Below are 14,404 nucleotides of genomic sequence, written 5' to 3'. Positions count from 1 at the left end.
AGGTGGGATTAGTCTTGTAGAACTGGTAAACCCCACATTCATCTTTGTGTTTAAAACTACTCAGATTGAGAGGGGTATTTTGAAAGTGAAAGGTGATGGGACTTGTGTTGATCAGCACAACTATTGCCTTGTAAAAAAGGGGGCAAAATAGAGAAATGATGTCCTACCTTGATAAATACTGCCCTGATGTGAGATTGGTGACTCCCTCATCCATGCAGTTCATGGTACTGGGAATGAGTGCAAGTTCTGGCTGGACCATGGTGGCTGTGGCAATGGCCCTCGCTACCAGTTCCATTGCATCCTGCACATAATGTTCAAAGATAGACTGGGTGGTCTTGCCATGAGCAATGAGGCCCAGGGGCAGACCTTCTGTCCTCAGTTCCTCCACATTCTGAGAATCTCCAAGAACCCAATGGAGCTCTAGAGGCATCCCTCCAAACTGGGTGGTGATTTCAAAAATCCTCCGGATGCTTTCCATGTCACAGCCGAACATCACCATGGTGGGTGTGGTGTCCTTAATGCTCTCAAGCTGGACTTGCAAGAAGCTCAGTAGATCTTGCCTCGAGGAGAGGTTGGCTGTGATATTGATAATGGATCCCAGGTGGAACTTGGCACTCTGCTGGATGAGGAAGAGGAAGTCCGTGATGTTCCAATCTTCCTGGCATAGCAGCAAGCTGAAATTGTACCAGTTGTTCATGGTCAGGATTGAGACAGTGACATCAGCATCAGAACTTAATGAATTTTCTAAACTCAGCTGTAGGTGAAGGGGATTCTGTATTTAAAAATATGAAAAAGAAGAATTAGAAAGCTTCAGTGGCTTCCTGCAGCCTACTGAATCATGTCCAAATTCCCTAGCCTGGCATCCAAAGTCCTGCACAGTCTGACTCCATCCTACTGCTCCATCCTTATCCCCCACTAGCCAAAAAGGATTATTTACCATCTCCCAAATACAACCTGCACTCACCTAACTCCACATCTGCTCACCTCAGAAACCCTTCATATCATCATTTTTAAAGCACCTGCTATGCCCTAGGCACTATGCAAGGCTCTTGGGATAGAAAGACAAAAATGAAACACTTCTTGCCCTCAAAGATTGATTCTTCCAAGACCAGCTCAAATGCTATCACCCCCTCCATGAAGCATTCCATGATCCCCTCAGGCCAAAGTGATGTCTCCCTCATCTGACCCCTAACATTTTATACTGCTTTTACGTACATTAGGTCTGGACTAAATTTGCGTACATGTTTAACCACCCTAACTAGACTATAAGGTCTCAAGCCTCTGCTTTATCTGTATCTCCTCCAGTACCTAGCACAGTGCTGGAGGCGGCATGTTGTAGTGGTAAGAATTTGTCTTTACATATTAGATACCCACCCATTAAAACATACTATATGTTATATTTTCTGAGCAGAATTTAATCTCGTTGAGGGCAGGGATTGTTTCATGTTTTTATTTTGTATTCCCTAGTGCCTAGTTTAATGCCTGACGCATAGTAGGCACTTAACAGTGGCATAGCTAATGTTGGTTGATTTGAATTGCTAGATTTAAAAGAGACATGCCTTTGACACAATAGCTGTATGATCATGGGTCAGTCTCTTAGTCTTTCTCAGACTCAGTTTCCTCTTCTGTAATATAGGGGTAATAATAGCTGCAATACTTACCTTACTGTGTTGTGTGGGTCCAAATGAGATAACATATGTAAAACATTTTACAAAATTTGAAGTGCTAGATGAATGTAAGCTATTATTATTGTATATACTAAGCATTTAATAAATGCAGAATAAATGAATTATAGAAGAAAACTACAGGGGAAAAAACCTCAATGGATTTTTTTTCACTCTTTCCCTCTCCCTATCCCCTGCCAGGTTTAAATAGGTCTCATGAGTGGTATTAAATACAACAAAACTCATTCCTTCCTCATCTCTTGTTAAATAAATGGAAATTGTGCATGCATAGAGTAAAGGATGTAATTGTAACCACTGCTGCAGCTTCACACCAAAAAAACAAAAAACAAAACTGTCACATCATGTTTAATTTTAGTGCTCTGTGCTGGGTCATGCACCATGAACTAGGAATTCAGTGGAGAATCCAAAGCATTCCCTCTCCCCATAAGCAGCATTAGCCAAAGGTACCATCATAAAAAACTTATTTATAAGCAGCCCATTTGCAGTATGTAATTGGCAATTAAATTAAATTCTACTCTTTCCGAGGACAGATTTATAATTAGCCCATGATATAAATCTATAGGGTGGGATAAAAAAGCAAGCAATTATAGATGTTCCACATTGGGGGGTAATCTCTTCCTTCTTAGTGAATGGGGAATCTTTTGCACAAGAGAATTCAATAGGAGTAAACATCTTAAATGGATCAGTGGATGCCCGTTGTACAGATATCATAAAATCAACAAAATGCACCTAGACTCACTTTCTCAACAGGTCTCCCCTAAGGCCTGCCTGTTCGGTACAGTTTGTGGTGTTTGCATGCTGAGCAGAATTAATGTCAGCTGGAAGGGGGTGATCCCAGCTAGGGGAGGTGTTTATATTTGCTGAACTCCTGTGTCCCCTTTACAAGACCCACCTCTTCACTCCTACTGTTTCTCTGTGTCGGTCTCTCTGTCTCTGTCTGTCTGTCTGTCACACACACACACACACACACACACACACACGCACACACACACACATGCACACACACACTTAGCAGTTTGGGCACTAGGCTTGTCATTAAATCAACTGTTGTGAGGAGAGACCCCAATGACAGTTTCATGGGGTCCAGCTCAGGACACCATAAGGCTATTGCTGAGGCATCCACTGCTTTGGCTAGGCCAAACACTTCGCCAGGGTTGCAGTAATTTCTCAGGGTGGAAACCTGCCATCTTTGTAGACTCCTAGCTTAACTCTTCTTGACATCTTGTTCTTATAGTACAAGGACAAAAATTCTATAAAAATTTGAATGTAAAAAATTGAAAATGTTATTGCTTGCTGAAATCTCACCATATCTAATAGTATCCAAACCCAACAATATCCTTTCAGTGAGGCTATTTTCTGATCTTCTCCTATATGCATACTCCCTCCCCACCTACCCCAACCTTTGTTCAGAGACATGCAATCAAATCAACATCGTCATCACTTCTGGGGAAAGCCTGTCAATCAACTGCCAGACTATTCCACTCACTGTCTCTTTGACTCCCCAGATCAAAACATCGTTCCTTTTGCCATCATTTTCAGATATGTATTATTTTGTCCAATTATAATGTAACTTCCATGAAGTCATAAAAGTTCCAATTTCAGCTGTTTCCCTGGCACTTGGTATAAGTGCTGAATAGATGCTTTTAAGTTTATTCATTTATTCATTGTCATGTCTCCTCACTTTCAGTGCCCATTTCCATTAAATGACTGGTTTAAGTTCACACAGGTAGGTAGTAAATGTTGGAGGTGGGATATGAGCCCATTTCCTTTGATAACCATTACCATTTCTACTGTACCATGTTGCCTCCATTAGTGGCCAGGATTCAGTTCTAGATCTCTCTGCAATGGAGGCTGCCACAGAAGGGTTCCCCTTCTAGTTTAAAATTCTTAGCAATGGCCTTCTCCTACATCATGAAATCATAGACTTTCAAATTTGAAAGGATTTTGGAGGTTGTCTAGTTCAGAATTGTCAAACTTGCTGCCCTGCCGGTAGCCTACAAAACTCTTGAGTGTGGCCCAAGCCAAATTAGAATATAGTTGGGAAATGTTTAATGAAATAAATAAAAATGTGGTGCAATCTAGGTAAGGTTAATTTGTCCTTTTGAAGTCAATATATATGCATAGGGATCCATTTCTATTTGAGTCTGACATCACTGAATCTAGTTCAGTCCCTGCCAGATGTAAGAATCCCTTCTACAACACACCCAATGAGTGTAATTCCAGATTTTGTTTTAATGGACTCTCAACTCCTTTGTATGGATCTCAGACCTTCCCACAGGGATATCTCTAGAACTCCAAAACACAACTGCTGACCTACCCTATAGGGGAGTCTCTCTATCTGTAAGCTGGTCCTTCCTGGTTACTTGTCCCAAACTCTATGGCAGTTAGGCTTCTTAGTGCATAGCCCTTGGGTGAAGATTTGTTCTGCCTGGTCTTCCCAGTAAACAAAAATGGTGGCAGGTGCTCTTTGTTTATCTTCTCCAAAAAGTTTTGGCAGGGAAGTAATCATCCCTACTATCTCTCTCCCTACAAAGCTATTTCTGAGTGTAAACGTTGCATTTACTCAGTGGTCCACAGCAGGACCTGGGCAATAGTGATTTACCTCCCTGGGAAAAAGTATCAATCATGTACATTTCCATGAGTCCAAGCTCTGCAATTTACTGCTTATGTGTCTTTGGAGGAGTCATCGCATCTCCTGGAGCCCCCAGTCTCCTCGTCCGTAAAATGAGCTCCTTGGAATAAATGATCTGTAAGGTCCCTTCCTGTGTGAAAGCCTATGATTAATGTGTGTGCCCTTTAGGGATGTAGGGAACAGTGCTCAGAAACATAAGGCAGTGTTCCTTTTTAGTTCTTTACGTTTTTTTTCCCCCATCTAAAAAGGCCCCTTTTAATTTCCTTTGAGGCACTACTCCTCTCTCCTGCTCTCCCGCCCCTTGTTTACACTATTCAATTGTTGAGTAATCCCTTCTCTCATATATACTTCACAGCAAACTTCAACTTTACAATGTATCTTTCTCTTTGTAAGGTAGGGCACAGATGTTATCTAACTGCTTGCTACAAGATAATTCAAAAAGCTTTATCCTGAGGGATACATTTTTATAAGAGTAAACTATACCAGGAGTTTGTCAAATTTGATGGTGGGTACATTTTAATGGAGCCAAAAGGGGGCTACTGTAATTGCCCAATCTTCAATTTATTGCTCTGGACTCCCTGAATAGTTCTGCTGGAGGGACTGTTTTGTGGACTGGGAAGAATTTGGTTGTTAATGAAATTGTTTAATCCAGAAAGTTTTAAGGGAGTCAAAGGAGGAAACTGGGAAGGAGGCACAATTTAAGATGCTGATTCTCAGTCTTTGCAAAATAAGAAAGGCCAATAAAAATTAAAAGGCTAAGAATCAGTGAAGGTAGTGTCATGCATAATTTTCTCTCTGGAGTACACTGGGGTTATTTCCAATTAATGGTTATGAATCCAAATGGGCTAATTAGTGAGATCCAGTCCTAACATAGGTTCACAGCATTTATCCTCAGACTTGATCATCTTGGTGACCCACTCTGAGAGCTCCTGATGCTTTCCTCCAATTTCTACACTGTGTTGAAAGTGGTAGGGTCAGTGGGGTGTGGGAGGTGGGGAGGTTTCAGAACTTGGAAGAACCAAGTCTTTGAGCTTGCTAGTGGAAGCAATGGTGTGTGTGTGTGTGTGTGTGTGTGTGTGTGTGTGTGTGTGTGTGAGAGAGAGAGAGAGAGAGAGAGAGAGAGAGAGAGAGAGAGAGAGAGAGACAGAGAGCATGTGTTTGTAGGGGGTTATAGGAAGCAGCTTGTCTGTAGTATGACAGTTTCATGGCAGTGTTGAATGAGAAGGGGCTTCTCCCCACAGCCCTGTTGGGTCAAGCCTATTAGAAAGGCAGCTAGGTGCCACAGTGGATAGAACACTGGACCTGGAGTCAGGAAGACCAGAGTTCAAATCCAGCCTTAGATACTTATTAGCTCTGTGACCCTAGGCCAATGTGTTTGCCTCAGTTTCCTCATCTATAAATGAGGATAATAATAGCTATTGGGAGGATCAGAAGACAATTGTACACAAAACTGCAAATCCACTATGCACAACTTGCTATTCCTTTCAAATATACACAACAAAATTATCATGTAAATTTTTTTCTTTATTTTTATCCTCTCCCTCCCACCCTAGAGATGGCTACTATTAGACACAAATAGATAAATGTGTGTATGTATATATAATACATATATATGTAAAATTATTCTATCAGTTCTTTCTCTGACCAAAGATAGCACCTTTCTTCATATATCTTTTAGTTAATTTGGGTATTTAACTTTACTTCCCCCAAATTCCTCCCTTCCTCCCCACTCAGAAAGCTGTCTTTTATAGCAAACAATTAAAAAAAACCACTATTCTGCAAAACTAATCGACCCATCAAGCAAGTCCAATGTTTTATGCAATATTCCATGTCTTATACTATTAACTTTAAAAGCAACAATGGACTACTTCTCTACTTTCCTTGTTTCGCCCAACAGACCCAACAAGTATAAAGCAGAACTCATCATATTTCTCCTCAAACATACTCCCTTTAGAACTTTTCTATTATTGCCAAGAGCTCCACTATCCTTTCAGTCACTCAGATTCCAAACCTTCCTGTTATTCTCCATTTCTAACTCTTACTCACCTCAGATATCTGACCATATATATCCCCTCCACATCGCTTATCTGTGTTGCCTTCCCTTCATTCATACTACCTTTACCCTTATCATCTCAATTATCATAATTGCTCCTTTCTTGGTCTACCTGATTCAAGTTTCCCCATTCCAATCCATCCTTCCTACAGCATAGGTCTGACCAGGTCACTCCTCCTCTCCTGCACCTCATTCCAGTCATTTCCATTTGCTCCAGGACCAAATATATACTTCTCTCTTTGGCATTTAAAGCATTTCACAACCTGTACTCTTCCTATCTTTCCAGTCTCTTTAGCCATCACTCATATCATTCAGCCACAATGAATTACCTGCTGTTCCTCATTTTGAATCTCTGTGCCTTTACATTGGCTGCCTCCCATGGAATGCTCTCCCACCTTGTGCTCCTTAGAATGTTTGGCTTCTCTCATGACTCATCCCAAGCATCACCTTCTGCAGGATGTCTTTCCCAGTCTTCCCAGCTGCTAGCATTTTCCCCTCCTAAGTTCACCTTTCACCCACCCTGTAAACAACTTGTGTATATATACATATACATATATACACACACACATATGTATACATACACACATATATACATGTCTATGTGTATACATATCTATATATCGATATCAATATGGATATTGATATATAGACATATGTTATTTCCTCCACTAGAAAATAAACTCCCTGAAGACAGGGGCTGCGCTTGTTTTTGTTTTGTATCTCTAGAGCTTAGCACGTTGTCTAATAGTAGTGAACCCTTGGGAAAAAAAAAACTCGTTGATTGATTGGAGGATAACAAAGGAGGGCAAATGAGACTGTAACATAGCGGGAAGAGCAAGAGGTCTCAAGCTATAACCTGGATTTGAGTCCTGACTCTGCTATTGTATAATCTGTTTCTGTTCTCTTGTCCTTAGTTTCCTCCTTCGTAAAATGATAAGAGCTAGGCTAGATGATCCTCAAGGTCTGTTCCTTCTTTAAATTCTAAGATCCTTCACCATAATGGAGATATTAAGGGATGGTATGAATGGAGGTGAAGGCGGGCAGGCATGTAGAAATGATGGCTAAAGAATAAGAGTAGGAGGAAATTGGGCCAACCAGATGTGCTGCCATAACCTTAGGCAAGTAGGTAGGTCAGTGAATAGAGTGCTTGGCCTGGAGTCAGGAAGACCTGGGTTCAAATTCAGCCTCAGACACTCACTATATCATGTGACCCTGGGCCACACAAGTCACTTGACCTCTGCTTCCCTCAGTTTCCTCATTTCTAAAATGGGGAACTAATAGCACCTACCTTGCAGGGTTGTTGTGAGAATCAAATAAGATCTGTTTGTACAGAACACTTAGCATAGCGTCTGTCACATAGGCACTATATAAATGTAATGTTATTATTACTATTACCTGTAAGCAGATTTTGGGCAAGTACAAGCTCAACTCCAATGGGATTTCCTTACAATATTCAGTTTGAAAAATACTGATTTCTTCCTGCATTTCTACTCCCATTTCTATCTCAGGTCTGCTTCAAATGTCTTCTTTTTGCTGTGTGTGCTTGGTGGGGGGGTATGAGAAGCAACACAATTTACTAGAAACAATACTGCTATTGGTGACAGGAGAGACCTTTGAATCCTGCCTCTGACGCTTGTTAGTATTATGATCACAGACAGGTCACCTAACCTCTCTAAGTCTCAGTTTCCCCTTCTGTAAAATGAATTTAATGATATTAACAATATCTACTTAATAGGATTGTTGTGAAGATCAAATAAGATCCTGTACCTTGCATATCTTTTCTCGGTCACATGATGAACAAATGAAGGGACTAGAATTTTCCTCTGACCTCCCTCAATCTCTCAAACATCTCCAAATCAGAAATTATGCACATAAGAAAGATAAAGAAACTTCAGTTGTCTCTACAATTTGGGACACCTAGAATCCAAAAGAAGGTTAAAATGCACACACACACACACATACACAAAAACACACACACACATGCCATGAACCAACATCTACACTCAGCTTATTAAGCATCCCTCCCCCATGTTCCGTGCTACTGGCAGGGATGCTGTACTAGCTGACCCACAGGATCCTAAAACAAGGGTCAACCCCATATCCGGGTCTTTCCTTTCTCTTTCCAGTACAATGGAGATCTCAGCTCCTGACTGAGAAAGTCTGGTTGGGCCAGGATAGATAGCCAGTGTGGAGCTCCAGACTTCAGAAGCAGGGCAACACAGCCAGCACTGCAGCATGCAGAATTCTGGGCTGCAAAAGATCTCTGTAGGAGAGCCAGGAACAGAAGAAAAGGGGCAGAACCTGTATCTGGATCAGAAATAGAGATCAGCACCCTGCCCTGCTCATTTCTCCCACAGCCTTATACACCCAAATTACAAAAATCAACTCATAGCACCAGCTATGGCAGCAGGTGCTGTGCCAGAGGACTGAGGAACAGAGAGAGCAATGTCTCAAAACAGACATTGAGACAGGACAAAATGTGTGTGGGTAGATGTGCAGCACTCCATTAAGCCCCAGGGAAAGTACTCTGCATCCAGCTGGGGCCTGTTCTGGACACCCAAATGTCATGTGGATCAGAGATCTAGGCTGGAGAACCATGAATTGCTCAGTAGGGGAGGAGAAGGCTAGATTCTTTGAGATCCAGCTCCCAAGGACACCACCATCAGTGGGAAGAGAGTTGGGGAGTCAGAAAAAGACTGAAATTACCAAAGATGTCAGGAAGAAGAGAACTCAAAAATCTTGAACAGAAGGAGATAAATCAACAGAGATAACATTAATTGTAGAAAGAAATATGGCTTCCAGGTATGAGTGCAGGCATCTATGAATAATTACTTCAAAACAAAGGAAAATGCCCTGAATTCCACAGGGTGGAATTTGAGAAGAACATGGAACCACCACATGCTGTTTCTGAGTGGTTTAAAAGAGAAATGAGGATTATGAGGGCAGAGTTTATGTCCTACACAGCAAAAATAATGAACAAGAAGAAAAACTTGTATCTGCAATGACAAGTCTCACCGAAGAAACTAAAGAGAGAACAAGAGATTGGGAATACAAATACACAAACAGGAAGAACAATCTAGAAGAGGAGAAGTAAAGCTCAATAACATTAAAAAATAACTATGCAAGCACTAGATGCAAATTAGTTATTATGTGAAATGGGAGTCAAGTTGTAAAGACTCAAAAATAGAACTATTTTTTTGTATGGAAAGTTTGATTCTACTGGTAGCCAATTTAAATTCCATCTGGACAGAAGAGTCTAAAGGAAAAAATTAAGACTCAAACTATGATAATTTATTAAAAATTTATTTAGCACTTATTCTATACCCAGCAGATTATTATGGGAACTGTATGGGTAACAGAAAACCCAGTCTCTAAATTTAAGAACCTGATAGTTTGGTAAGGAAGGCAAGACTTTCACACATACAGCAGCTAAAGATCAGTACAAAGCAACATAACAATGAAGGGTCAGAATAAGTGGTCTAGACAGTAAGTATCCCCAGAGCTTGCAGAAGGGTTAGATCCTGGAATAGTGGGCGGAAAGTTTCATGAATGGGGCTTGAAAAAGAGTTAAATAAAGAGAAGGAATGAAGGCATTATGGGATTGAGAGCAGCATGAGAAAAGGTGTGGAGATGGGAACAAGCTTATTGTGCTTATCTAAGAGCAATCAGACTTTATTGGTTGAAGCAGAGAATTTGTATTGGGAAATATAGAGTATTAAGTCCAGATATTGTGGGTCCAGATAATAAAGGGCATTAAAAATTAGAATGTAAAATTTAGATTTTCTTTTTGTCCTAAGTAATGGAAGTTTTAAATTAGATCTTGAGCAGGTGATGATGTAACAAAAATAATATTTCAGCTAGATAAACCTAATGGTGATTAGATAAATGATATTTCAGTTAGATAAATAGGATGGATTTGAATGGGGAGAGACTATTGACAGGAAACCTAGTTAGGAAGGGATTGCAATAATTCAGATAGGAGATGAGCAAGGAACAAGGATAAAAGAAAAAAGGATTGATGAGAGATAATCCAAAGTTAAAAACAAAAGGACTAGCTGAATAGATATGAGAGCAGCTAGGTAACATGGTGGATAGAGTTTTTGACTTGGCATTGGGAAGACCTGAATTCAAATCCTGCCTAGATACTTGGCTGGATGATTGGGCAAATCACTTAAAAACCTTTGAACCTTCATCTCCTTATCTGAAAAATAAGGAAGTTCAACTCCCTCTAGGGACCCCTTCTGAGGTTCTCTTTAGCTCTAAATCTGTGCTCCTTTGTGAACAAGAGTCAAAGTCTGGAAGACTTTGGGAATAAGAAAAAAAGTTGCTCTTTCCCTTCTCTCTCTCTCTATCTCTGTCTCTGTCTCTGTCTCTCTCTCTCTGTCTCTGTCTCTCTCTCTCTGTCTCTTCCTCTGTCTCTCTCTCTCTCTCTCTCTCTCTCTCTCTCTCTCTCTCTCTCTCTCTCTCTCTCTCTCTCTCTCTCCACCAAGAAATTCATGAACTTCAACTCTTAGATGTCCAGGCAGAAGTCGTAGAGAGAAGTGAGAGGAGAGGATGCTCTTGTCCTTTTGATGGTTTCAATTTCTATCTCCCACATCTTAGTAATTACATACTGTTTCAAAATATCTCCCTTTCTCTTTTCATCTTTTCACCTCCTCTTTGTTTCTTTTCTTTCTTCTTCTTGTCCCTCTTCTTTCTCCTTCTGAAAGTCAAGTCTTTTAATGGGAAGAAATTATGCCAATCTCCCCAATCCCAACATCAAGCTCTTACACCCTGATAAATGATGAGACTAGAACTCTTCAGCTGTTTCATAAGAATATGAAGTGTTCTTCATCTTCAAGTATTTATAGCGGAGATTCAAAGCTAACTTTGCCCAAACCTGTCACACAGGGCCAGGAAAATTCTTTCCCTGAGAAGGCTCACTAAATCAGCACTATTGAGTCAATAAAAGGCTCCAATGGAGAGGGAGATGAGGAGGCTTTATGTCCTCCTCCTGCTGAATTGGGTAGTGAAATTAGGCTAATTAGATTGTATGAGCACTTAGATAGCACCAGATAAATAGATAAACAAATAAATTTGGTCCCAGAGAGCTACCAGGGGTGAGATGTGGTCCCTGCTAATGAATAAAGATGTGCCCACTGCAATCACACTCAATCCTTAAACACAGCTCTATTGGGAAATCCCAGATGTTTGAATCAATCCCTTTGCTGACTTTAAGGGCAAGTTATTATTAAGCTATTTTGTGTGTTTGTCCACATAATAGAGAAGCACTTGGGGTGTCTGGGAATTATTTTCCAGTTTTCTTGAATCTTAATAAATAGGAAATGAACAAAAATCCTTACCCAATTAAGTGGAACACTTGCAAATCCATGGAACACTTGCAAATCTTTTTTATTTTTATTTTTTTGCCTATTGGGTTTATTATAGCAGTCTATTTCAGTTGTTGACATCAGGAATTCATTTTTGGTGTAATAGCTTATACTCATGTTGATTTTTCCTAAGGTTTGCTAACAAGAATAGAAACTGTCAGAAGATTCATGTGACTATGGAAATAATTAACCCAAATCACACACGGTAGGACTTTTTATAGGTTATATTGAAAAAAGCATGTGCCCCATTTACTGGGAGGAAACAGACTTGGCACTAATATGTTTATAATTTCATGAATAAATTTGGCAAATTTTCAATTCTACAAACATTCTTTATTTTTGAGGTTAAAACCTGGGATGCTTTGTGTATGGGGCAAACAGAACTCCCACCAACGCATTTGTCAGATAAGAGATGAAAGGACACCATCATTGGCAAACCCAATAGATGTGACCAAACTGTTGTTTTGTTAATTGCATTGTTATTGGAGACTGGATCTTTTAATGTTCAACATTCATTAAGAGCTTACTGTGTACAGAGCACAGTGCTCAGCTCCGGGAGAAATAAAACATTTAGATAAGCCCTCTTAGTCTTCATTCCATCTCATTATACCCTAACATTTCCTTATACATCCTCTCTCTGAGCATGAGTGGCCTAGTCTATCCTTTTACAAGCCATCATCATCTTTCACTTTTACAACTACTGCAAAAGCTTTCTAATTGATCTCCCTAACTCAGTGTGTCTCTTTCCTAATCCATGCTCTACAATCTACCAAATTAATATTCTTTAAACACAGACCTGAAAATGAAGTCTTTAGGAGTTTCCTATTGCCTCTAGGATAAAATACAATTTCCTTAGTGAGAGAAAATAGAAATGATAATGGAAGGCTCAGTTCAAGGGAACAGCAAAGGACTGAATGGCCCATAACCAAGGAGAAAAGCTAGGGAGAAGTGTTGGTAAAATACATAGAGTTGACTTAAGAAGATAGGGGTTGCTAAAATAACGGTTTTGATTTGTAGCCAAAAGGGGGCAGAAGTGACAACCAGAAAGATAAATGTCTCCCCTTTCTTGTTCTGTGGGAATACAGGGGGCTGAAAGAACTTAGACTAGGCATGGAAGTAAAGTGATATGAAATCCAGAGAGAGGATTAAGTGATCAAGATCTTAATCAATATTAAGTGATTAAGATCCACCACAAGGGTGTCACCACATAGCTAAGCTAAGTCACTTGTTTGTCCTTCATTCTCCAAGATGACCAATGACATCAGGAGGGTGATATCTTGACTTGCAAGTGAATGGGATTTAAGTGAGGCAGAGTTGTGCAAAGTCATCAGCCTCCCTCTCTCCTCCAGTCATCAGAGTCCAGTGGCAAGACCTTCATCAAGATGACAATGGTCCCAGATACAGTGGGCGACCTTGGCCTTTTTAAGCTAAGGTCTTTACCAGTTCTCAGTTTGTCTGAGGCAATGCCCAGTCAGTAATTAAAGGCTAGGTAAGAATTGAGGCAGAAGATGGCCTAGTTTGTCTTCACAAAAGAATCATTCTGGGAGGGGAAGACTCTCAGGGTTTTGTGCTCAAGGGTAGAGTTGAGAGTGGAGTAAAAGTAGGAATAGTTCCAGTATCCCTATGAAGCTGCTTCAGTTGCATGGGCAGAAATGATACTAAGAGATCAGGAAGTCTTAACAATCTGTCCTGAACCACAGAAGGCTGTGATAAGGAAATGAATAAGTGACTTTCCAAACCCCAGTAAAAGGGAAGTGTATTCTGTATATTTGAAGTTGTTGGATAAGTGACCACTGGGTAAGGATGGTTTTAACTCAATGTTAAAGTTTACGTGCCCTATGCTTTCAAATGCTGTATGGACTCATTCTACTTTAAAGCTACACAGAACAAGTCATTTTCTGAATGCTAAGGATTTTCAAAGAAAAGTAAATCCTTTTACTTTTGATAGAGGTTTTGCCCAGATTAAATATTTTGAAGGTCATATGACTGTATATTTAACATCAAGCAAATGATTTACAAGAAGAGAAGAATTTATTCAAATATATTCAAACTAAAGTTATAAAAGTTCTCCGTGAAAAACTTGCATACTCTTTCAAAAATGGGGATGTTTCTAATTAAACTGTCTGGTGTGCCAGCTAAAATTCCTATAGAAATGTGATTACTTTGTTTCAATTCAGCTTGGAGCTATTATTAAAAGATGACTTGTGTCACATTCCAATTTCTTTCATTGTACTTAGAATTAAAACTCAGCTAAATGTTGATTTTTTTTCATTTCTAAACACACCCTTGACCTGATACCAGTGTTGACATAAACGATTTAGTTTTTATTGACACTTGAAATTTAAAAAAAATTAAGTAATTGTGCATTTAATACATTATGGCACAATGTTTCCTTTACATAAAGACTGGTATTTGTGTGTCATTGATCCTTGGACATTATGCAGAAGCACTTAGCATAGTGCTTGGCACATAGTAAAAGCTTAATAAACGCTTATTGTTTTGACCAACAATTATAGGACACAGAAAAATGCTCTGGATGGCTGAATTGTCAATTAGCAATCCCCCAACAGTTGTCATTAGTGTTGTACTATCTGGCCTGATACTGATTAATAGCTGTTATTCAATGTACATTGAAAGAGTCTCCTCCTCCTCCATTATCCTCCTA

At 39.9% G+C, this 14,404-nt stretch overlaps 1 protein-coding gene across 1 annotated transcript in view; it reads right to left on the bottom strand.

Moving 5' to 3' along the window:
- Window positions 1–14,404, bottom strand: part of GRIN3A (glutamate ionotropic receptor NMDA type subunit 3A) — a 228,974-nt gene that overhangs the window by 166,716 nt on the left and 47,854 nt on the right. The window contains exon 2 of the mRNA XM_036738761.1: window positions 168–772. Within this exon, the coding sequence (XP_036594656.1) occupies window positions 168–772 (605 nt within the window). The remainder of the gene's footprint in view (window positions 1–167; window positions 773–14,404) is intronic.

The sequence above is a fragment of the Trichosurus vulpecula genome, chromosome 9 (assembly GCF_011100635.1).
Source record: "Trichosurus vulpecula isolate mTriVul1 chromosome 9, mTriVul1.pri, whole genome shotgun sequence".
Classification (NCBI taxonomy): domain Eukaryota; kingdom Metazoa; phylum Chordata; class Mammalia; order Diprotodontia; family Phalangeridae; genus Trichosurus; species Trichosurus vulpecula.
Note: the sequence above shows the minus strand (reverse complement) of the source record. Positions and strands in the feature narration are given on the sequence as shown.